Consider the following 27,216-nt stretch of genomic DNA (forward strand, 5'->3'; position numbering starts at 1 on the left):
TTTAGCTCCTTCTGCATCCCAACTTTCTGAAATTTCCAAATGTGTTCAATTCTTGAACATATCTGGTGTGTATATGTTACAAACTGGCCTATCCTTCAAATCATTCAGCTTTCTCCAGACTGCTTAAATTAGTTACAACTGCTTGCTAGCTTCTAGAATTCTGGTACCATTTCTCACCTGTTTTTAATCTTCTTTCCCATTTTTTTTTTGGTTGCTGTTCCTTGTGGCTTTTATACCTTTAAAAAAAATCCCTTTTCTGTGTAAACTGATACAGGTCACTATGGAAGAGAGTATGGAGATTTCTTTTAAAAACTAAGTATAAAACCACCATATGACCCAGCAATCCCACTCGTAGGCATAAATCCTGAGGAAACCAGAAATGAAAAAGAGACATGTACCCCAAAGGTCATTGCAGCACTATTTACAATAGCTAGAACATGGAAGCAACCTAGATATCCATTGACAGATGAGTGAATAAAGAAGTTGTGGTACATATATACAATGGAATATTATTCAGCCATAAAATGGAATGCATCTGAGTCAGTTCTAATGAGGTGGATAAACCTAGAGCCTATTATACAGAGTGAAGTCAGTCAGAAAGAGAAAAACAAATACTGTATACTAACAGATATATATGGAATCTAGAAAGGTGGTACTGATGAAATTATCTGCAGGACAGCAATGGAGACAGACACAAAGAACAGACTTACGGACATGGGGGTGGGGCACGAGGAGGAAGGGGAGGGTGAGATGTATGGAAAGAGTAACAGGAAAACTTACATTGCCATATGTAAAACAGACAGCTGATGGGAATTTGCTGTATGACTCAGGGAACTCAAACTGGGGCTCTGTAAGAACCAAGAAGGGTAGGGTTGGGAGGTAGGTAGGAGGGGGAAGTTCAAGAGGGAGGGGCCATATGTATACCTATGGCTGATTCATGTTGATGTTTGGCAGAAACCAATACAATTCTGTAAAGCAATTATCCTTCCATTAATAAATAAATAAAAATCCTTTTTCTAAATATACTTTATAAAATTAAGGCAGCACTCAGCTACCTTAAAATAACACATACATTATAATTACTAATGCATGTATATTTTTACCTCCACTCGGCAGTGAGTTTCCTAAGAACAAGACTATTCCACTCATCTTTTTATGCCTAACAACAAAGATCTGATATATAGTAGGTAAGAGATACTTGCTAAAGTGAACCATATTGACTTGATATGCAGAAGAGTCTGAGAAAGTTTTTGGAGATATACATATATATATATAAATATATATATAAAAGCTCGTTTAGAATCAGATTATGGATAATTCTAAATACGAATACAGTAGTTTTGACTTCATTATTTGGCTTATTGTGAAATCACCAAAAATCTTTGTACTAAGAGGAAATGTATAATAGTGAAAGCGATATTTTAAAAATATTAATCTATTAGATAAAAGAGAGAAGAATACCTACAAAGGAAATGAACAGGAAGTTTTTACAGTAGAATACTTAAAGAATAACATCTACCGCACAGTATGATTATAAGGATTACAAGAGTTAGAGTATGTGAAGGTACATTATAAACTGCAAGATGCTAAGTAAACCTAATTTTTATTACTTTTATTACTATTGTAGGTATGATACAATAATTCCTGGAAGATAAGTTAAAAAAATAGGATTTATAATCAAGAGATTTAAGAAAAAACTAGCAACCTTTGGATTACAAATAAACATGCTGCTGCTGCTAAGTCGCTTCAGTCGTGTCTGACTCTGTGCAACCCCAGAGACGGCAGCCCACCAGGCTCCCCTGTCCCTGGGACTCTCCAGGCAAGAACACTGGAGTAGGTTGCCATTTCCTTCTCCAATACATGAAAGTGAAAAGTGAAAGTGAAGTTGCTCAGTCATGTCTGACTCTTAGCAACCCTGTGGACTGCAGCCTACCAGGCTCCCCCATCCACAGATTTTCCAGGCAAGAGTACTGGAGTGGGGTGCTATTGCCTTCTCTGATATAAACATGAGAGAGAGGGAAAAGAGGAAAGTGAAAGTTGATACTTTAATTAGAGGAAAACAGAGAGAAAACCAGGAGGGTAAGCAACATTCATCTCACTCTACCACAGTGCCTTCCTCCAAGTTCTTGTTAAATGCAAAAGAAACAGACAAATTACAAAACACCTCTCAGCTTCAATTTCTGTATCTGCATAAAGGAATATAATCAGAGAAGTATAATAAATGACAGCCTATGTAACACCAAACACGATAGCTGATATATCACAGAATGCTAGTCTTGCTTTTTTTTGTTTACTTTCTCTACTTATTTAAAAAAAACAAAAACAAAAAACTGAACACATCACCCTCTTACAAAGTGATTTATTCCTAAGAGGCCCTGGAAGTGACTAGGTAATTCTCCTGAGCTATGCATCATTCAGATGAATTAGTTTGCCAGTGGGCATCATTAAGACTGAAGTATGTGCATGAGGAGTTGCTTCAGTTTGACTCTTTGTGACCCCAAGGACTGTAGCCTGCCAGGCTCTTCTGTCCATGATTCTCCAGGCAAAATTACTGGAGTGGGCTGCTGTGCCCTCCTCCACAGAATGTGCCCAACCTAGGGATCAAACCCATTCACGTCTCTGTGTCTCCTGCACTGGCAGGCAGGTTCTTTACCACTAGCACTACGTGGGTCATGGGAATTCTCTGGAGGTCTAACAGTTAGGACTTGGTGCTTTCACTGTCATGGCCCAGGTTCAATCCCTGGTCCTTGAACTAAGATCCTGCAAGCCACATGGAGAAGCCAAAAATATAAAAAATAAAAGACTAAAGAGGTCAATACAAAACACAGTCAAGTGGAAGGCTAGACAAACACTAAGCCACTCGATGATATACAAAAATTTTGTTTTGAAATAATTTAATTACAAAGACAGAGGTTTACAATCCTGCCCACTTACAACGAATGACTACTTCAGCTTAAAAAATTATATATATATTTATCTACATATCAATACATGAATGATATATGAATTAACTGTGAGGTAGGCAGGCAGTTTAACGAACAGAACACCACTGGTGAGATGGCATAATCCCGAGCAGCCAAAGGTTTTAGTGGCTGCACAAAATCCACAACACTTCCCGAGGTCACTTCCTGGTTATGGGTTCTTTTATTGTTAGTGTAAAAATTGCATTACATAGTAGTTTGGGGAGCTTTCCATCCAGACTCAGTTCTTTTGAAGCAGCAGTCCTAGATGTGAAGCTACCCATAAAATCTACTGCATGAAGACTTCCTGTTTCAGTAAGTTACCTACAGAGACATCATTTATCACAAGCTCTGTCAGACACAGCACTTTCAAAGAACCAGCAGGTCTCAGCTCTCAGAGTCACACTGATAAAGGAACATAACAAGCCTCAGGTTCCCAGTCTGGTTAGATCTCCAGCTGTCAGATTTTCTTGCCCAAAAGTAAAAGTAGTGCATTTATAAATTATTACCTCGAACTTGTTTAAAAAAAAAAAGAAACCAAGCCAAACGAATTTGAGGTAATTAGTAGTTAAAACAAGAAACCACCTTTATGTAACTCAGGTTGGTTACCATGTCTGTTTAGGGCAGAGACTGCCTCCACCACCCAGATAGCATCTCTTTAAACAGGCAGCATGATCAGAGGTAGATGGTAATAAAGCCTACAACTTAAAAAAAAAAAAAAAAAAGCCAGAGGTCTTTATTATTTCTACTAATTTAATTCTACTAGTTTATTAAAATATTCTTTGGAAATATTTCCCAATGGTTAGCAGTTAACAGCCATGGTTATTCCTTCTTGTGCCAAGTTTTCTGAAGGGATTACTTACCAATACCAGCAAGTAGTTTATTATTTAAAAAAAAAAACCTTATTAAATCTTGCTTAACACCACTAGTAATGGTATAGAGCATGTTTACTATTATGTTTACTATTAATATGTAAGACATGTCTGTTTTAGACAACATTAAAATGTTTTCTAAACTGCAGAATATGATCAATAGAGGAGTGTAAAATAAATAAATTCAGTGTGTCCTAATATATTCTTTAAAGAAAAATAGTTTGCATCACACTTAGTAAAGTGTATTATTTCATAAACTTTTGCTTCAGACACACACAATATGATATCACATACCATATGATATGTGTTTTTTAGTGTGAGTTAAAAAATAATAGCCATCAATAAAAACCTTCTGAAAAGCAGCTTCCATTATTCCATTTTGAGATATAAAGCTTAGGTCAGTGACTCAACTAGCTCTTATGACTTTTCTAAATTATTCAACATGATAGTCTATTCTGATCAATCTGCTAGAAAAATCCTCAAAAAAATTGAGGATTTCCTCAAGAAATTGATAAATGGAGTCAAAGAAGTACCTGTACTCCATCTCAAGAGGGTGAGCCTATAAAGTACTTATAGAGGTTATGCTTTACTAAGCACGTATGTAAAACTTTCTACATTATAGTGGTGAGGGGAAAAAAACAAAACAAAACTGGAATGAATCACTCCAGAAAGCATGATACCCTACTGCAGAAAAATAATGAAGTACTTCAGTTTTTAAAATTTTTATCATGTGAAATCTCAAAGTTATATAATGATTCCCCCATGTAACTACACCTAGTTTTAATAATGAAATGATTTTGAAGAAAATCCCAGATGTTATATTATCTCGTCAGTAAATATTTGATTACAGCTCACCTATAGACTTGAAACATTCTTTAGAATAGATGGATTACTTGCTATTTGAAAATTTGCAACATAAATGTGAAAAACTAAAAGGCCAAACAGAGGCCTGTGGATGTTGACGTTATAGTACCTAGTCAGACATTTCAGCCATTCAGGAAGAGAAGTCCAAATGGTCACTGAAAAAACAAAATGGGCTAAAAGTGAAAAAACCACAATAATGAACACAGTTAAAGCAACTGATTCCAGAAGAACTGAAACCATGGACTGTCAATGACTTGAACCTGCAGGCAAAAATGGTCCAATATTTTACTAATATTTTTCTGCCAAGAATAATACAGACCTCCATTCTAGATGATAATACAAGTTTTAAGAGGAGAGAAATATATTAATGAAGTTGTGGGAGTAGTAGAGCATTTACATTTAAAATTAGGCACTCAGCTAATGCACAAATTGGAGAAGCCAAAGATCTGAGAACTTCACAAATTCCAGAGATTCACCTATGTCAATTTCTTCCTCATTGTAACAACAGTAATTACATTAATAGGAGCAATGTCAACTGGTTTTTGGGTTTTTTTAAGTCTTTCTTTGTTATTAACTATTTGGACAATTTTCTGAAGCCTGGCACATACTTTTTCAGCTTTGTTTAGAGCCAGTGATTGTGAAGTAGCTCCTCTTGAGGAATAGTGGAAGGCTGTGTGACGGTCACTAACACATACTGTTAACATCTAAAACAAAATGTAATAACTCTTGCACAACTGATATCCCCTAATTTTTATATTTATTATTTTTAATTGAGGTATAATTTACATGGAGTACGCAAGTGTAAAATGTACAGTTCAGTGAATTGATACATATCCATACATATATCTGGGCTTCCCAGATGGCACAATGGTAAAAAACCCACCTGCCAATGCAGAAGACCCAGGTTTGTTCCCTGGGTTGGGAATATCCCCTGGAGAAGGAAATGGCACTCCACTCCAGTAGACTTACCTGGAAAATTCCATGGACAGAGGAGCCTGGCAAGCTACACTCCATGGGGTTGCAAACAGTTGGACACAACTGAGCACGCATATACCTACGTAACCATCCAGTGAGAGAACATTTTCAGCACTCCAGTAGGCTTTCGTGTGCTTCTTCCCAATCAATAATCCTCATTCACAACCACCCAGTTGCAAGAAATTAGTTTTGCCTATTTTGAACATGTATTACTGAAATTATATAGTAACCACTTATTTGTGTCTGTTTTTTCCTGAACATTAAATTTAGATTCATCTATTTGGCTGCAGGTATTAACAGCTTGTTCTTTTCCTTTTCTAAAATAATTGGGGGAGGGAGTAGTTCATGTTTATTAGTCTGTATAATGACTTAATGTTCTGTTTGAACATTCTTGAACATATTTGTTTTGGTATACAAAGATATTTGCATTTTCTCAGGCATATACCCAGAGTGGAATTTCGGAGTCACAAAGTATTCACATGTAGAAATAACTAAAATGTCCATCATCTGATGAATGCAATATGTCCATACAATCCGTACAATGCACAAAGAAGCGCGCTGCCTCCAATGAAGCAATTCACAAGAAATTACAAAGCTTCTTATATCAGAGGACAGGTCTCGGGACTTCCCTGGTGGTCCAATGGTAAAGAATCTGCCTGCCAATGCAGGGGACACCAGTTTCACCCCTGGTCTGGGAGGATACCACGTGCCTTGGGGCAACTAAGCCCCTGTCTCACAACTACTGAAACCTGCACACCTAGAGCCCAGTGCTCCACAAGAGAAGCCACTGCAATGAGAAGCCCTTGAACCTCAGCTGGAGAGTAGCCCCTGCTGGCCACCACTAGAGAAAGTCTGCACATAGCAACAAAGACCCAGCACAGACATAAATAAATAAATAAATAGTATTTTTTTTTTAAGTTACTAAGAGGAAATCTTATAAATCTCATCAAAAGAAAAACTAATTTTGTAATTATCTGTGGTGATATATGTTAACTAGACTTACTGTGGTGATCATTTTCCAATATATACAAATAAACATTATGTTCTACACCTGAAACTAATATAATATTATATGTCAATTACACCTCAATACAATTTTTTTATAAATATATGATTTTTTTCCTTGATGAATCTACTCAAGATGAATAATAATTATATTATTATTGAGCAACACCCTTAGGGGTTAATCAAGTAAACAAGGCTGTTCTGCCCAGACCGCTCTGCTTTGTGACCTTGTTAGCTCTCTTGCTATCAGCCTGTCAATGACCACTTCTTGATGTATGTAATTCCCTCTTCCTTCTGTGCTTCTACTCTTTGGAAGATTAACAACAACAATAACAACAACAACAATAACAACAACAACAAACGAGTAAGCTTGTTGGAAATGCATATAAAATAGAACACAAAGGCTTTAAGACTGAATGTCTGATGTATGCAACTTTGGGGTGCATAGATCCTAAGGTATCTGTGTGTTAGTCCTCAGCTTTGATGCAGAGAGCTGGTGCTTGTTAAGAAAAATTACACCATGTGCAGCTTTACTACAACATGGATAAAATCTTCAACAAATTAATTTATAATTCTAATTTACATTAATGTTAACATATTCTATATAGATTTTGTGAAAAAATGCTACATTTAGCCTTCTCTGTTCTGAAATATTAGTATTTTAGAGTAGAATAAAACTGTAGAAAGATAATTACATTTTTACTGATGTGTAAATTTTCTGCCCTATATAAAACTAATGCATCTAGCAAGCTACAGAGGATGATATATTTCTGATAATAATCTAGTTTCATGAAAATGTTTGTGTTATTTACATATAATAAGCTAGAAGTAACCAAAGTCCAGTTATGGGAGTCCACCTGAAAAAGCAGAATAGCCATTAAATTTACAACTATGAAAACCACATATTAAAAAAAGCAGAATCTCAAAAGTATATCCAACTTTGTTTACACCAAAATACACATATGTATGGAGAAGGAAATGGCAACCCACTCCAGTATTCTTGCCTGGAGAATCTCAAAGACAGAGAAGCCTGGCAGGTTACAGTCCATGGGGGTCGCAAGGGTTGGACACGATTTAGCAACTAAAAAACCACCATCACCACCACCACATATATGTATATGAGAGAATATATACATATACACATTTACACACAACTGAGCAAAGAGTTGCTCTAATTTTCTGTGATATTACAATTCTCTCTACAAAAATAAAACCCAAATAAAATTCCAACAAGCTTCAAGAAATGGAATGATCATTAACTTCTTTATAGGCTGGATGTTCAAATCCCAACAATCTAATTATTATTTAGATTCATCCATCTCTGAAGTAGTTTATATCAATAACATAAAGTAGAAAAAGAAGCATAACAACCATACATGCAGACACAAAAACTGTAAACTTTTAGTTTCACAGTACAAGCATCAGCTTAAACTACCTGCAAAAGCCTTTTAATCAAAGAAACACTTAGAATTATTTAAATCACAAGGCATTTACTGTTTCAGCTTTCTATCATTCAAACTGGCAAACTCCTGTATTTATCCTTTAGATATCAGCACCACTAGATTAAAAACGATCACTCTATGTCTTTTTTTTTTAAATACGGAAAAATGATCAGAAGTTCTAATTAATTTATCATCTCTGGTGGGGGTGGAAAACATGACATGCAATTACTTCCAAGTTTTACTTTTGTTTTTTATTGCCAACAAGACAAAGTCCAAAATCTGTACTGTGACCCACAGCCAATCAAGATCAGGCTCTGCTCACATCTCAGCTTCACTTCCCACTGTACCTTATCCAGATAAAAAGCTAAAGGTAGAATAAGGAACACTGTTAATAATATCCTCCATTGTGATTTTACTCTAAATTTCAAAAATATACTTTGCAAAATTAAAATGAAAAATTATTAATCAGTTAGCCAATGCTTTCCCTCCTTCAGTTCAGTTCAGTTGCTCAGATGTGTCTGACTCTTTGCAACCCCCATGGACTGCAGAATACCAGGCCTCCCTGTCCATCACCAACTCCCAGAGTTTACCTAAACTCACGTCTATTGATTTGGTGATGCCGTCCAACCATCTCATCCTGTCGTACTCTTCTCCTCCCGCTCTCAATCTTTCCCAGCATCAGAGTCTTTTCAAATGAGTCAGCTCTTCGCATCAGGTGGCCAAAGTACTGGAGTTTCAGCTTCAGCATCAGTCCTTCCAATGAATATTCAAGACTGATTTCCTTTAGGAAGGACTGGTTGGATCTCCTTGCAGTCCAAGGGACTCTCAAGAGTCTTCTCCAATACCACAGTTTAAAAGCACCTATTGTTTGGCATTCAGCCTTCTTTATAGTCCAACTCTCACATCCATACATGACCACTGGAAAAACCATAGCTTTGACTAGATGGACCTTTGTTGGCACAGTAATGTCTCTGCTTTTTAATATGGTGTCTAGGTTGGTCATAACTTTTCTTCCAAGGAACAAGCATTTTTAAATTTCATGGCTGCAGTCACCATCTGCAGTGATTTTGGAGCCCCCAAAATAGTTAGCCACTGTTTCCCCATCTATTTGCCATGAAGTGATGGGACCAGATGCCATGATCTTCGTTTTCTGAATGTTGAGCTTTAAGCCAACTTTTTCACTCTCCTCTTTCACTTTCATCAAGAGGCTCTTTAGTTCTTCGCTTTCTGCCATAAGGGTGGTGTCATCTGCATATCTGAGGTTATTGATATTTCTCCTGGTAATCTTGATTCAGCCTGTGCTTCATCCAGCCCAGCATTTCTCATGATGTGCTCTGCATAAGTTAAATAAGCAAGAAGACAATATACAACCTTGACGTATTCCTTTTCCCATTTGGAACCAGTCTGTTGTTCCATGTCCAGTTCTAACTGTTGCTTCCTGACCTGCATACAGATTTCTCAAGAGGCAGGTCAGGTGGTTTGGTATTCCCATCTCTTTCAGAATTTTCCACAGTTTGTTGCGATCCACACAATCAAAGGCTTTGGCATAGTCAATAAAGCAGAAATAGATGTTTTTCTGGAACTCTCTTGCTTTTTTGATGATCCAGAGGATGTTGGCAATTTGATCTCTGGTTCCTCTGCCTTTTCTAAAACCAGCTTGAACATCTGGAAGTTCATGGTTCATGTATTGCTTAAGCCTGGCTTGGAGAATTTTGAGCATTACTTTACTAGCATGTGAGATGAGCGCCAATTGTGCAGTAGTTTGAGCATTCTTTGGCATTGCCTTTCTTTGGGATTGCAATGAAACTGACCTTTTCCAGTCCTGTGGCCACTGCTGAGTTTTCCAAATTTGCTGGCATATTGAGTGCAGCACTTTCACAGCATCATCTTTCAGGATTTGAAATAGCTCAACTGGAATTCCATCACCTCCACTAGCTTTGTTCGTAGTGATGCTTCCTAAGGCCCACTTGACTTCACATTCCAAGATGTCTGGCTCTAGGTGAGTGGTCACACCATCGTGATTATCTGAGTCGTGAAGATCTTTTTTGTACAGTTCTTCTGTGTATTCTCGCCACCTCATCTTAATATCTTCTTCTTCTGTTAGGTCCATACCATTTCTGCTCTTTACTGAGCCCACCTTTGCATGAAATGTTCCCTTAGCATCTCTAATTTTCTTGAAGAGACCTCTAGTCTTTCTCATTCTGTTCTTTTCCTCTATTTCTCTGTATTGATCACTGAGGAAGGCTTTCTTATCTCTCCTTGTTATTCTTTAGAATTCTGCATTCAAATTTCCCTCCTTACCTCTCAGAAAATCCCTGAAGAATACAGTTGGTCCAACATAGAAACTAGATAATGATACTTGAAGAAAAGATTCTTGGCTATCATTTTATACCTTATATTTCTTTTCTTGGTAGAGGTATAATTAAATTGAATGTCAGTGATTATCACCTTTGGAATTAGGAATTAATTCTTATGTCCTTTTAAAGCTTATATTTTTAAAGCATGTAATATTTCAACTGCACACTTAACCAACGTGGTGGAACTACATGACACATATCAGTCCGGGATGTCCCAGATCTGGGCTTGGTTCCAACTCCATGGCAAGCTAGTTTATCTTACCTTGACCAAATCACTTAATTTCTAATTTCTTTCATTTTTAAAATGATGTAGTTTACAGTCGACAATGCCAAAGTTCCATAGCAGTCCAAAACTTAAGAAAGATCTTAAGTTTTGTTGATCCTGACTTTTATTCATTTACTTATTTGTCTTTGGCTTCCCTGGGTCTTCTTTGTTGCACTGGGCTTTCTCTTGTTGCAGCAAGTGGGGGCTACTCTGTACTGTGGCGTGTGGGCTTTCCACGGTGGTGGCTTCTCTTGTGGAGTATGGGCTTCCGTGTGCACAAGCTTTAGGAGCTGCAGCATTTGGGCTTCAGTAGTTGGGCTCTAGTGCAAGGGCTTAGTATCTGTGGCACATGGGCTTAGTTGCCCTGCAGCGGGTGGAACCCTCCCAGACCAGGGATCAAACCTGTGCAGGCAGGTAGATTCTTAACCAATGGAACACCAGGGAAGTCCGATCTGGACTTCACATGTCTATTAAATCAGTCGAAGTTATGAGCTTTTGGGGGCAAATCCCACTCTTATCACACAGCAAACTCACAGCCATCTTTTTCACATAAGTGTTGACAATCTAGTTGTCAGACTTAAAATGTAGAGTAGGATTCTTGAATCAAAGTAAGATTTTTTGTTCAATTCATTGCTTATTCGATTTAATGTTAAATCTTGATTCTGTTAACCAGCTACTGTATTAGCTGCCCCACCTCAAGCATTGTTACGTGAGGATTTCATTAATATGTTTTTTCAAGGATCTCCATAACATTCACAATTGAACTGAAAGGAACCAAAATATAGAGCTCTATTGTTTAGTATCCATGATGATAATGATTCAATTTTCTTTGGTGAGGTGGGCAAAACAACTACAAATCTCTTCAACTATCTTATTAGCTAGCTCATATTTCTCTATGTCTTCTAGAATACTACAAAAAGCTGTCAAATTCTTTCCTGAATAAAAATATATGATACATAGAGACCTCTGGTTTAACATGACAGACAAAATTTAGGCATTTCACCCTATGCCTTTCCAAAAGCCCAATGAAATGCCAAAAGGAAGAAACCAGAACAAGTAAAATAGGTGAGAAAAAAGCAGACTAGAAATGTCAACATTTTGGAAGTGAGAAGTAAAAAAATAGCCAAAATAGTAACTGACTTAGTAGATCTGAGAAAGCTAACATGTATGTACTGCAGAATAATTTAATGTTAAGATTACCTAATTATATTGACAGAAATTTTATAGTTCTGTTGGTTAACTTGAGAGGAAGAATTAATAAAAGACAGATAATGAAGAAAAAAATTTTTTAAAGTCAAATATCAGTACTTTTTAATTCTAAAGGAAGAAGGAATGCAAATGTACTAGGAAGGAAACACAACAGTGCTCTCATAGCTCAGCTATGAATGCTATGTCCAAAACCATAACACTATAAACGCAGAAAAACGTTTTAACCAAATGTACGACATAAATATATTGGGAGAATGTGAGGAGTGTATATATGTGACTGGGGATGTTAAGTATAGAAAAATCAATAAACAATATCTAATGTTGGGAAAAAAAATTTAGAAAAAAGGAGCTATCTAGAGGACATTGTTTACACTTGATGTTAGCCAAAAACCTGAGAAATAATAGAGGACATTGTTTAAAAAGTTGAAATGCTTAATTGTAGGGATTAGGCTTTTAAAATCGACACATGGTTATTTTCATTAAAATTATATTATAACAAACATGCATCTCCAGATTATCTCCAAAATATACAAGCAGCTCAATTAAAAAAAAAAATCGAAAAAGGGGCAGAAGGCCTAAACAGACATTTCCCCAAAGAAAACAAACCAATGGTTAATAGACACATAAAAAACTGGTCAACATTCTTATTATTAGAGAAAGACAAATCAAAACTACAATGAGGTATCATCACAAACCGGTCAGAATGGCCACCATTTAAAAAATCTACAAACAATAAACGCGGGAGATGAAGTGAAGAAGAGAGAAACCTCTGGCACTGTTCGTGGGAATGTAAAGTGATACAGTGATTATGGAGAACAGTATGGAGATTTCTTAAAAAACTAGAAATAAAATTACCATATGACCCAGCAATCCCACTACTGGGCATATACCCTGAGAAAATCACTATTCTAAAAGACACATGTACTCCAATATTCATTGCAACAATATGTACAATAGTCAGGATATGGAGGCAACCTAGATGTCCACTGACAGATGAATTGATAGAGAAGCTATGGTACACATATACAATGGAATATTATTCAGCAACAAATTCAAGTCAGTTCTAGAGGGGTGGATGAACCCAGAGCCTGTTATACTGTGGAAAACAAATGATACAGTTAGTTACATACGTATTAAGTGGGAACCTAAATAATTCTTTCTGAGGGGGAGAAAATGGTTTTGTCAGACTTACAACTTACTATAACACATATGCAAATGTACACACATAGATATTTCCAAAGAGATAAAGCACATGGGACAAATATTAACAACTGCTAAATCTAACTATTATTATGTATACTCACTACCATATCTTTTTTAGTTTTTTGTAAAAATTTGAAAATTTTCTTCATATAAGTTGAAAAAAATAAAACAAAAATTTTAAAAATGTTTTGTACTATATATACAAACCAAGTGCTCATTATGCATCAGTCACTGTCTTAGGTGATTATATACATTATCTAAATTTAATCTCCACAACAAATCTGTAAGTATATGTTATTATTACCTTAGTCTTACGGAGAAAAAAAAGAAACTTGGAGAGGCAATCTGACTCCAGGACTCTCTCTTTAAACCACTTGAAGAAGAAAATTATAACAAGACTCTAAAACTTGTTTTGGGGACTAGCGGCCCAGTGGTTAAGACTGCCTTCTAATGCCAGGAGTGCAGGTTAGATCCCTGATCAGTGAACTAACATTCCACATGCTGCAGAGGGTGGCCAAAAATTAAAATAAATAAATAAATAAAACTTGTTTTTAGTTTGTTGTACACACAGACCCTAAAAACTTAAAAATTTATAGGTAAACTTAAACAATGTTGTAAAAGCACAAATACAGTCGCCCCTTACTTCCTGTGGGGAATTGGTTCTAGGAACTTCATGGATACTAAAATCTGTGGCTGTGGATGCTCAAGGCCCTTATCTATAATGGTATATATTATTTGCATATAACCACCTAGGTACATCCTCTGTATACTAGATCTAGATGTCTAGACTACTTATTACATCCAGGGCAATGTTAATGCTATGTAAATAGTTGTAAATACAATGTAAATTCTATGTAAAATTCCACATGCACAGGGCAAATTCAAATTTTGCTTTTTGGAACTTCATGGGACCATTTTTCCCCAGAATATTTTCCACCCCTGGTTGCTGGAACCCACGGAGGAGAGACCTGTGGACATGGAGGGCTGACTGTGTATCAGTTTTTCTATTTTGCTAACTGGCTTGGTTTGGGGCTGATATAGGTTGAGTTTCATGTGTTCGAAATGCTATTTCCTAAGAAACTATGACTATAAAACTAAACATTTGATTTCACAATGATTTTACTTTCACCTAGAAAAAAAATATTTTAAAATCTTGTTTTAGCTTAAGCCTATATTCTGTCACATGAATGCTTTCAAAAAATTTTTAACACAACAGAACTATACCTTTTAAACAAAATCTTATTGAAAACTCAATAGAGAGACTTTTTCCTCTCCTACTTTTCCTTTCTCATTCTCTTGTAGGAAATTAAGGGCTCCAGGGTTTTGTGCGATGCAATATGAAACCAAATGCTTTATATAAGCTGCAACAGTAAACTGTAATGATCACAACTGCCACAAACAGGACTGACTGGCAACAGCTGAAGTTACAAATTCCAACTTAAGTTCATTAGTGGCAGTTAAGTAGTCCAGATAAGGAAAGAACAACATGCAGAGAGGTTGTCGTGTACACTCTATCAGTTCAGTTCAGTTCAGCCACTCAGTCGTGTCCGACTCTGTGACCCCATGAATCGCAGCACGCCAGGCCTCCCTGTCCATCACCATCTCCCGGAGTTCACTCAGACTCACGTCCATCGAGTCCATGATGCCATCCAGCCATCTTATCCTGGGTCGTCACCTTCTCCTCCTGCCTCCAATCTCTCCCAACATCAGAGTCTTTTCCAATGAGTCAACTCTTCACATGTGGTGTCCAATGTACTGGAACTTCAGCTTCAGCGTCATTCCTTCCAAAGAAATCCCAGGGCTGATCTCCTTCAGAATGGACTGGTTGGATCTCCTTGCAGTCCAAGGGACTCTCAAGAGTCTTCTCAAACACCACAGTTCAAAAGCATCAATTCTTCGGCGCTCAGCCTTCTTCACAGTCCAACTCTCACATCCATACATGACCACAGGAAAAACCATAGCCTTGACTAGACAGACCTTAGTTGGCAAAGTAATGTCTCTGCTTTTCAATATACTATCTAGGTTGGTCATAACTTTTCTTCCAAGGAGTAAGCGTCTTTTAATTTCATGGCTGTAGTCACCATCTGCAGTGATTTTGGAGCCCCCAAAAATAAAGTCTGACACTGTTTCCACTGTTTCCCCATCTATTTCCCATGGAGTGACGGGACCAGAAGCCATGATCTTCGTTTTCTGAATGTTGAGCGTTAAGCCAACTTTTTCACTCTCCTCTTTCACTTTCATCAAGAGGCTTTTTAGCTCCTCTTCACTTTCTGCCATAAGGGTGGTGTCGTCTGCATATCTGAAGTTATTGATATTTCTCCCGGCAATCTTGATTCCGGCTTGTGTTTCTTCCAGTCCAGCGTTTCTCATGATGTACTCTGCATAGAAGTTAAATAAGCAGGGTGACAATACACAGCCTTGACGTACTCCTTTTCCTATTTGGAACCAGTCTGTTGTTCCATGTCCAGTTCTAACTGTGCTTCCTGACCTGCATACAGGTTTCTCAAGAGGCAGGTTAGGTGGTCTGGTATTCCCATCTCTCTTAGAATTTTCTACAGTTTATTGTGATCCACACAGTCAAAGGCTTTGGCATAGTCAATAAAGCAGAAGTAGATGTTTTTCTGGAACTCTCTTGCTTTTTCCATGATCCAGCGGATGTTGGCAATTTGATCTCTGGTTCCTCTGCCTTTTCTAAAACCAGCTTGAACATCAGGGGGTTCACAGTTCACGTATTGCTGTAGTCTGGCTTGGAGAATCTTGAGCATTACTTCGCTAGTGTGTGAGCTGAGTGCAATTGTGGGGTAGTTTGAGCATTCTGTTGCATTGCCTTTCTTTGGAATTGGAATGAAAACTGACCTTTTCCAGTCCTGTGGCCACTGCTGAGTTTTCCAAACTTGCTGGCATATTGAGTGCAGCACTTTCACAGCATCATCTTTCAGGATTTGAAATAGCTCAACTGGAATTCCATCACCTCCACTAGCTTTGTTCTTAGCGATGCTTTCTAAGGCCCACTTGACTTCACATTCCAGGATGTCTGGCTCTAGATGAGTGATCACATCATCATGATTATCTGGGTCGTGAAGATCTTTTTTGTACAGTTCTTCTGTGTATTCTTGCCACCTCTTCTTAATATCTTCTGCTCCTGTTAGGTCCAGACCATTTCTGTCCTTTATTGAGCCCATCTTTGTATGAAATGTTCCCTTGGTATCTCTAATTTTCTTGAAGACATCTCTAGTCTTTCTCATTCTGTTCTTTTCCTCTATTTCTTTGCATTGATCGCTGAAGAAGGCTTTCTAATCTCTTCTTGCTATTCTTTGGAACTCTGCATTCAGATGCTTATATCTTTCCTTTTCTCCTTTGCTTTTCACCTCTCTTCTATTCACAGCTATTTGTAAGGCATCCCCAGACAGCCATTTTGCTTTTTTGCATTTCTTTTCCATGGGGATGGTCTTGATCCCTGTCTCCTGTACAATGTCACGAACCTCATTCTTCAGGCACTCTATCTATCAGATCTAGACCCTTAAATCTATTTCTCACTTCCACTGTATAATCATAAGGGATTTGATTTAGGTCATACCTGAATGGTCTAGTGGTACACTCTATAGTCACAGAAATAAGTGTCTTATTTTAGAAGGGTAGAGTGTGTCACCCGAAAAGCTGATACCCTTGGACAGTTTACCTCTGTCAGAGACATCCTTCTGTTCTAACGTACTTTGGCATATTTCACCAGAAACCAAAGACGAAAGAGAACAAAAAAGTCAATTCTCGGTGCCTCCATTTTCTTGTTTGTAAGAAAAAACATTCTTTAACAATACCCTACTTCACAAAGACAGTATAAAAATCATTAGCAACATTTATATGCCAGACTGTTTAGTCTAAAGGGTCTCCCATAATCATTGGTACATACCTATTAGGATATGAAATCACCTATCTACTTATTTTTGCAACTAAGTAGGAAGAAAGGCTGTTATTTGTAGACTGGGGATATATATTTCCTAAGTCCTAGAGGAAAACAATAATTTTTAACATATGTTTACATGATTCTTTCCCCACCTGATTCAGCAAAAGACTCAAAGCTTAAAAAAAAAAATCCGCAAAATATTTCCCCATATTTTTTCACAGTGAACAAAGAAACAACCTGCAGATCAGTTTCCACTCCTTCATGTCCTCCTACCTTTTATCCACAATCATCCTTTATCAATCTTCCTTTCTCAAACCTTCAAAATTCCCCTTTCTATTGAGGCAATATACATAGGTAAGACTCCACAGAAATAATCTTTCCATTGAAAAATACGCAAAGGCCACAAAGGATTAAAAGAAGAGATATAAATAAATGTGTAAATGTTTAACTTCACCCATGAACACATACAGATTTAACTAGATATCATTTTCCCCTGTCAGACTAGCATAGATGAAAAGGTTCTCAATGATGTTCAAAGTTTCTGAAGTAGAGAAACAAATATATACACATACTCACTCACACATACACAGTCACATAGAAAGTTTAGGGAAATCAGGGAAATTGTCTTTCTGGAGGGCAAACTGACAATATGTAACAAGATCACAAATATGTCTGTATTTCTGACATAGAAAGTACATTATCCTAAGGAAATAATCGACCAAGTTTGGACTACGAAGATGTATTTATTACAAGCATCTATAAGGATGTTTAGTATAGTATTATTTATAATTTAAAAATAGAAATAAGTTATCTGTATACTAAGACCGGCTTATAAACTACTGTGCTGTGCAGACTGTGTCAGTCGTGCAGTCATGTCCAGCTCTTTGCAATCCCGTGGACTGCAGCTGCCAGGGTCCTCTGCCAATGGGATTCTCCAGGCAAGAATAGTGGAGTGGGTTGCCATTTCCTTCTCCAGGGGAATCTCCCCAACCCAGGGATTGAACCTGGGTCTCCTGCATTGCAGGCAATTCTTTACCATCTGAGCCACCAGGGAAAGTCCAATAAATTAATAACTACAGACATTAAAAATGCATGATCTGTAAGCTGACACAAAAGTTCATGCTGATTAAAAACAAGTTTATAGTACAGTTTGACTGCATTTCTAAAATATGTCCTGATAAACATTTTTTAATTCTGGAAAATTAAATTAATTAAACACAATTAGTGGTTATCTTTGAAGATACTTTTAAGTAGAATTTTAAAAAAATTTTGGGCAACAGCAAGGTTTCTTTTTTAAAGTATGCCTTTAAAGGCACATTTTTTGCTTTTCTTTTTATTGCTTTTTTTTCTCCTGGTTACAAAATACATGCATTCATAAAAAAAGAAAAGGAAGGAAAAAAGGAGTCATCAGAAATATATAAACAGAAGTAAAAGACCAAAGGCTGTAATAATTAGCTTCTTCTGTTTAACCTTAGGGCACAAGGCTGTGCTTAACGCTCCAACCCTCTAGAAACTCTTCTCTTGACTTTCCAACTTCTCTTTCTTGAGGCTCTCCCTCTTCTAGCATCCCTTAAATGCACCCTCTTTCTCCCACTCACACAGGCTCCACATCATCTCATGACTCATGATTGCATGTTCATCAACACCTACATAGTGATGATTTCTTAATCCCTATCTGAAGCCTAAACTTCTCTGTGTCTCATAGTCATATCTGTGCCTATGTGCTGCACACTCCTCAAAGTCAATATATTCACCAAGTCTAACTACTTGCCTTCCCCACTGCCTACTCTGGTCCTGTGTTTCCTATCTCTGGTAAAGGTTTCCTCATTCACTTGGTCTTCCCAGCCTCACCAACTCAGCCATCTTTGACCCCTTCCCCTAAAATCACTGGCAAACAAATCCTGCCTATAGTCTACTTCTAAAATCTCCCCCTAATTCACCCCTTCCTCTGCATCTCAGTGCCATTTTCAGGGCTAAGGCAGGCCCAGCCACCTCTAACCTGGACTACTTAGGTACCCATTATATGTCATACACATAAAAGGAATTAAGAATATGAACACATATGAGAATATCAATAAAGCAAATTACTACCATCAAGCGTATCTTGAAGTAGAGAGATGAAGGAACGTAACCCAAGGTGACAAGTAGTACAATGAGAGCAAAAATCCACAACCTCTTTACTACCTGATCTAATTTTATACTGGGAATTCTCTTTCTAGAATAGAAACCAGATAATGTCTGGTTTTATAAAACCCTTGATGGTTCTACTCCACTGCCTATAGGATAAAGTCCATATGCTTTAATATCACACAAACACTTCACAATCTGGTCCCAACCTGTCTTACACCCTCATCTATTACTTTTCTTTCACTTCACATCCCACAAGCCAGTCATGTATAACTGTTGCTGCTTTGACACTATGCTAAACACTTTCACAGCACATAGAGCTTACACGTTCTGCTGGTGGAGACTCCTTCTTCCTTGTGCTCACCAGTGAAGTCCTATCTTACTCTTAATCAAATAACACGCTTCTGTGAAACCTTCATTAACCTTCTCTGCCAGTGTAGTTTTTACACAATCTACTATAATACTTGTCACTTTATGCTGTAATTTGTTTTTCTCTTTCTACCACTAGCCTGTGAGATTCTTTTTTTTAAATTGTAGTTGATTTATAATATTATGTTTGTTTCAGGTATACAGCAAAGTGATTCAGTTATACATACATATATACATTTTTTTTCAGATTCTTTTCTTTCACAGGTTATTTCAAGATATTGAATAAAGTTCACTGTTCTGTACAGTAAATCCTTACTGATTATTTTATATATAGTGGTGTGTATATGTTAATCCCACACTCCTAACTTATCTTTTCCCGTAGACTGTCAGATTCGTGGGGATACTTTGTTATCCTCTGTATCTTTCCCAAAGACTAGCAAGATGGTAAATATTCAAGAAGTGTTTGTTAACTGGATGATATGGTGGAGACAGATTTACAGAGAACCAAAATACACTGATCATCACCTGTCTGGGGAGGGTTCTCTGTCTGGAATCCAAGAGTCTATCTAAACATTAAGGCCACTACCCACCATGACCCCCTCCTACCAGGAACCCAAAGATGCTCCTGTTCCTGCTGCCCCTCTGCTTCCTATTCAGCTGGCTGTCTTTTCTTCGATGCCACAAATAACAGCAGCAAATAATACAGATAGAATCCCCTGCCCTCCGAGGGGCTTATACTCAAGCATAACGACAGGCAATTAAGGGGTAAACATATATTAATAAAACGACTTCAGACAGTGATCAACGTGATGAATAACGTGAAGCAGTCTGATGGGATAGAATGCGGCTGGGGAAAAACACACTATTTTAAATGGAGGTGGAAAAGAAGTCACAGCATGTTTCTCTGAGACAGCAACATGAAAGTTGAGGCCTGAGCAATAAGAAGCAATTAGCTAAGCAAAATTTTGAAGAAAGAATTCTGCAGACATAAGGAATTGTAGGTGTAAAAGCTCTGAACCACGAACACAGTTGATTATTTGAGGGACAGGAGGGACAATGTAGCTTGAGAAAGAAATGAATTTGGAGAAGAAAGCATAGCCCTGTAATGGTAGCCTGGGTGGAGGCCTATCTGCACCTTCTTGAGTTCAGAATTTTCCAGTTTACACCTCCTGTTATCTGCACAGTCCTCTACTTTCTAATATCACAGACAGAGGGCAATGGAATGGAGCATATAGCACACCCTATTGTCAGGAAGGTATCAAATAATTCTGAACGTTCCTTTTCTTGTTTCTGTCAATAAAAGTATTCCCAGATACAATGCCCCAACAGTAATGGTCCCAGAGCAAACGAAAACCTCATCGGCACACAAGAATAAAACCACTTGAAAAGAAAGATGAGTTATTTCTACTGACTACAAGGCAAGTCAAAATGAGACCCATCATAATTGCCCTAGCTTCATTACAGGAAATAAAACACAACACTTTACCAGTCTGAGAATATACACAGGCTACAAATTTATCCTTCGACTTGAATAGATTTTTCCATTTTTGTGTAAACATAAAGATCATACACTCAATACAAATCCAGACTCAAGTAACTAAAATACATTTCCAGTTTTCACTGACCAAAATTTTCCTTCATCCTTATAGAAACTAAACAATTTTATGGTGTTTTGAGAAAGCACGAATTTATATACATTATAAACTGACTCTCAGCAGTAATTCAGTGGATGTTTATGTCATAATCTATTTAATTCAACTACTACTGTGTTGCTAGAGCAAAGTCAATCCATTATATAAATGAATATTCACAAACCTAGCTGCTAAAGCAACTCAACAGTTGATAGGAACTCAAACAGTGTGAAATTACACATCTTACTCCTATTCTCAGTAGCATCTGCAGGCTTTGCTAACCCGAACATGAACACATCACTAAATATAAAAAGGCTTTCATTATCCTAGTCAGGTCTTAAAATTCCAGGCTGCTAGTCTTCTAGTGGTAAAAATAAATTCATTCTCAGCATCCTTAAATTCAATTCTGCACCCAGTGATCTCTGGCTAGCGCAGCTGAATCTCTGTATGGGGGAACGAGAAGATTTTTTTCAATCTTCTTTTGAAAAATCATCAGAAGTAGCTGAGGTAATCAACAAAAATCATCTTAAGCTCTCATGCTCTGTCCCCTCAGAGGGCAAAGCCTCTTACAATAGGTCTTCGTACAGCCTCACCAGCTATGAAAAATAAGAAAACACTTTAGCCTAAAAAAGGATCTGTCACAGTCTCTAAGCTGATGACATCACAAATTTATCTTTCATTTTCTCTTCTGCATTCACCTAGAGAAGGTCATAAAAAGTATCTAAATAACCAATGTACCTTCTTCCCAATTTCATGTCTTCAAATTGGTTGATTTTATCATTATTCATCATCTCACACATAAATTAATACTCAAAAAAAAATCTCTCCTTGGTTGGGAAATAAAAAATTGCAAAGTTTCTCCTTGGAGCTCTAGCTTAGTCCTGATGCTGGAACTTCCAGGAAGGAATGTAAACACAGTATCAGTTGGAAAACCGCTCTAAACACTGATGTATCTCCTTGCAGAGTAAGTACGGAATCACTGAGTAAGGATTTACTCTTCCTTTACTAGGGGCAGAGTCTGAATTAAAATAAAGCCTGAATAACCCTTCTCAAAATGGGACTCAAGGACCAACAGCATCTCAATCAACTGGGAGTTTGTTAAAAAGATAGAACACAGGGCTCTATCTCTCCAACCAACTAAATCAGAATCTTCATTTTACTGTTACCTGCATGCGGATCTCCCTCCATCATAAAATCCCAGCACTGGCAGAAAATATTAAATCCTATCACACACATAGAGGGATGAACCTTGGATACCAATAACGCTTGACAATGACTATAGTCACCTTCAGGAATTCTTCAGTTCTTTTAACAACAGTTCCTCATTACAAGAATATCTTATAAAATTATAAACTGCGTGTCTTGAAACACATCAAAGCTTATCACAGCTTCTGCTGTTGCTGTTAAGTCTAAACCAATAACAAGAACCAAGTTCTTACCTAATCTGAGCTCTCCGAAGTTCCCACACCCTATCTTCTTGCCAACCCTGAAGTTGGGTCCCACCATAAGAACCCCAGAGGATGTTGAGCCAGATGGTCGGGAACAATGTTCTCTCCTTTGTGCCATGGGTTTAGTTGTCCGTTGTCTTTCATCCTTTTCCCTACTAGGATGGTCCATGATCCTACACGACAGTCTCCGCACGGGTAACTGAATCTGTATACGTCTCTTCAATATAAAAGTATAGCCGAATAAACTGTTGTCAGAGTAAGGTAAAGAGTTCTTTTGGCACCATATTTATGTTTTTATTTCCAGGAGATGAAAAACCATTGATTAGTTCTTGCAGGATATGTAGTCTGTAGATCTCAAGCATAGGAGAACATTGTGTAACCTAGGTAAAAATCAAAAAAGCATACAGTTAAAAGTTGTATTTTAAAAACAAATTAAGAGCATTACCACTAACTAGAATGGATCCTATCCAAAACTATGCAAAGTGGATAGCTTCCTGAAATGGATTTTGGTTTTATATCCTCCAAAAGTTTAGCCATCTGGACTAGTAATTTACCTGGTAAAACATACTCAGTACACTATAGACCATGGCTATTAGGGGAACACACAACCCTTTAACATAAAATGCTTTCTTCTGGTGGTGTTCATATTACTCAAAGGAAAGTTATTTGTTGGCTTTTTCATCACTGGCTAACAAAAATATGGTGGGGTTCCACTAAGTTAAATAAACTGAGGGCAATTAAAAGCTCTTCTTTTCAATTTGGACAGAATCTATCAGAAACGAACCCACTCTCTACCCACTGTCTCCCTCCTCCATCCCCACCATTTATCAAGCACTGACAACAATCACAAAATCCAAAACAAGTTCTGATTGACACAGTACGTGAATGTGCATGCTCAGTCGCTCACTTGTGTGTGACTCTTAGTGACCTCATGGACTGAAGCCCAGCAGGCTCCTCTGTTCATGGAATTTTTCAAGCAAGAATACTTGAGTTGGGTTGCCATTTGCTCCTCCAAGGGATCATTCCAATCCAGGGATCAAACCTATGTCTCCTGCATCTCCTGCATAGGCAGATGGATTCTTTACCACTGAGCCACCTGGGAAGCCCAAAAGCAACTAACACGTCCAGAGGCACCACTTCTATACAGGCCTTTCCAAACCCTAGTGCTACAAAGTAGTCCAGCACTAAGTCTCTGGAAAGCTCAACTTTCGGTCTAGTTTTCATTGTGGACTGAGTATAAATGACAGAGTATCTGAAGTAGATCTTTTGCACAACCTCCAAGTGAAAATAAATTTGAGAAACAAAAAACTTTAAAACTCATCCATTTCAGAACTCTCCAGTTTCTCAATTCAGGGCTAAGCCCAAGACAAAGTTTACAATGAGTTAATTTCAACACTAATTTTTGAAAATCTAGGTGATTTTCCTTAATAAAAGAATATTCTGTTGTCACAGAATATTGTGTCACAGCAATCACAGACTAAACACATACTTTTATTTTACTTTTATTAAAGACTTACCTTAAAATTTTAAGGAAGAAGAGAATTAGAACTGCTTGGTTATTATTACATGTAATACAAGAAAGTAAGTAGGTCTAAGCTTCTTACAGAGACAATTAATTCCCTAGTACAGAAACAGGCACAAACCTGTGAGCTGAATTTACAAACAGGCACATGATCCCAGAATACAATGTTTACTTCATTATAGTAGTTAAACTGTTTGTTTTCATCTTTTCTGTTTTTCTTTCCATTATTAATACTGCATGACGACTTTATGCTTCTGTAATGCTAATAATCATTAAAATGTATTTCCTCGAATTCAGGAAATGATATGATTTTCATAACCATATATTCTGTTAAGGTAAAAAAGCAGGGTGCTAAGAATAAGTCAACAATTACTGGGCTTCCTACATGAACAACATAATGAATTTATATTTCTTATTACTTTCTCTTATTACACCTTAATCTAATAGCCTTCAATTATTTCTGTTGTCTACCCAAGGTCCCTCAAACAAGATGAGTAAAGAAAGAAAAATGGGGAATTCCCTGGAGGTCCAGTTGTTAAGATTTGGTGACTTCACTGCCAAGGGCATGGGTTCAATTCCTGGTTGGGGAACTAAGATCTTGCAATCCATGCAGTATGACAAAAAAAAAAAAAAAAAAAGAGAGAGAGAGAGAGAGAGAAACACAATTTAAGATGTTTTATTTAAACAGTCCCATCTTAACAGGTGATCATGTGTCTATATATGAAAAACTATCAGGCTATATATACTCTCTTCCCTTATATCATACATTTTTCTGAGAACAGGTAAAGGGTGTTTTAGCCTGTCCAGACACTATTGACCATTGACCTAATCCCCTAAAGCTTCATCAGTTATCATTGGTACAACAGTCTCATTTGTAAGATTTGGAAAACTGTACTACTTTGTCTACTACTCTTTGTATTTTTCATTTGTGTTCACTTTTTCCCCTGATTTAGAGCTTGTTATTTTTGCATTGTCAAAAATGAGGAACATATTTAAATTTTAAAGTCAAAACACACACATTCTTTGTTGATAGTCATGACAGGACTTTGTTAAGCTTCTAAATCTCTCTCTCCTGATATAACTTACAGATGAAATTGTTTATGGCTGTAGCTGGATCATATGGTAAAGGTATGTTTAAAGAATCTCCAAAGTGACCATATTCTTTTCTACTGTTCCTTCATTAATACAAGTTGGCTTTGGTCCTAATGCTTGCAGCCTCCTGGTCACAAATTTCAGCATCAGGTATCACTTCCCGTATCAGTGTTCAAAACAGAAATGAAAGAGCAATAGCAAGATTTTCTCATCATGTATCTCTTTTTTTGGTGAAGATGAAAATTCTTTGCAGAGCCCCCAGCAAACTTCCCCTTGTGTAGAAGGTTGCCAACAAAAAGTGCCTGCAACAAATCTGAAATTTCCACTGTAAGCTCCTCAAAGAATGAGATCAAAGCCTAATATGATGTTTAGACCATAGGATAAACAAGAGCAGTATAGGTTTCCCTGGTGGATCAGATGGTAAAGAATCTGCCTGCAATATGGGAGACCTGGGCTCGATTCCTGGGTCGGGAAGATCCCCTAGAGGAGGGCATGGCAACCTACTCCAGTACCCTTGCCTAGAGAATCCCCAAGGACAGAGGAGCCTGGCAGGCTGCAGTCCACGGGGTTGCAAAGAGTCGGACATGACTGAACGATTATCTATCTACCCATCTATATACCTATATCTATATCTATATATATATCTCACACCCAAAGAAAGTATTTACTAAACATTCAGTAAAAATGATATCTGCACACATGAATGTGCTTGCATGTGTGCTTAAAAAAAACTATCAAAAATAATATGACAATTTTAAAAAGTATAGTACAATTTAAGTAAAAACAAAACGCTTATACTCATTCTTTTTTTTTAAGTGACATCAATAAGAATCTCACTTTAATTAACCTAATGAATGATCAAAATCTTTTTATTTAACCAAAATACATTATAGGAGTGCTATTACTGAAGGGAAGAACAAGGTTTACAGATTCTCATTTTGGTTAGTTTTTTTTTTTTTCCGGGAGAAGGAAGAATTTATTACTTGCAGCAAGTAAGAACACTGAAGATGTTTCTCAAAGAAGTGTCTTGGTTCTGGTATTAATTTTTCTTTTTTCCACAAATTTCAATTATTAACTTCTCCCATTCTTACTATTCCAACCGTTACTGATCAATCTATTCCCACCTGATAATTATGTTTTCCAATTTTCAGTTCAGTTCAGTTGCTCAGTCATGTCCAACTCTTTGCAACCCCATGAATCGCAGCACGCCAGGCCTCCCTGTCCATCACCATCTCCCGGAGTTCACTCAAACTCACGTCCATCGAGTCGGTGATGCCATCCAGCCATCTCATCCTCTGTCATCCCTTTTTCCTCCTGCCCCCAATCCCCCCCAGCATCAGGGTCTTTTCCAATGAGTCAACTCTTCGCATGAGGTGGCCAAAGTACTGGAGTTTTAGCTTTAGCATCATTCCTTCCAAAGAACACCCAGGGCTGATCTTTAGAATGGACTGGTTGGATCTCCTTGCAGTCCAAGGGACTCTCAAGAGTCTTCTCCAACACCACACTTCAAAAGCATCAATTCTTCAGTGCTCAGCTTTCTTCACAGTCCAACTCTCACATCCATACATGACCACTGGAAAAACCACAGCCTTGACTAAACGGACCTTTGTTGGCAAAGTAATGTCTCTGCTTTTGAATATGCTATCTAGGTTGGTCATAACTTTCCTTCCATGGAGTAAACGTCTTGTAATTTCATGGCTGCAGTTACCATCTGCAGTGATTTTGGAGCCCAAAAAGATAAAGTCTGACACTGTTTCCACTGTTTCCCCATCTATTTCCCATGAAGTGATGGGACCAGATGTCATGATCTTTAGTGAATTTGTCAATTAGTTCTGACAGTCTTTTGGTGTTATCTTCAGGGTTTTCTACATGTAGTACTGTGTCACTTGCAAACAGTGAGAGTTTTACTTCTTCCTTTCCAATTGGGAAGCCTTTGAGATTTCCCTGGTGGTCTAGTGATTAGGATCTGGGCTT

At 37.4% G+C, this 27,216-nt stretch overlaps 1 protein-coding gene across 2 annotated transcripts in view; it reads right to left on the minus strand.

Moving 5' to 3' along the window:
• Positions 1-27,216, minus strand: part of CSNK1G1 (casein kinase 1 gamma 1) — a 146,143-nt gene that overhangs the window by 78,356 nt on the left and 40,571 nt on the right. For both annotated transcript variants that reach the window (XM_005685666.3, XM_005685664.3), the window contains exon 2: positions 22,620-23,008. In XM_005685666.3, coding sequence (XP_005685723.1) covers positions 22,620-22,797 — 178 coding nt within the window. In that variant the 5' untranslated portion in view covers positions 22,798-23,008. The remainder of the gene's footprint in view (positions 1-22,619; positions 23,009-27,216) is intronic.

The sequence above is a fragment of the Capra hircus genome, chromosome 10, assembly GCF_001704415.2.
Source record: "Capra hircus breed San Clemente chromosome 10, ASM170441v1, whole genome shotgun sequence".
In the NCBI taxonomy this organism is placed as follows: Eukaryota; Metazoa; Chordata; class Mammalia; order Artiodactyla; family Bovidae; genus Capra; species Capra hircus.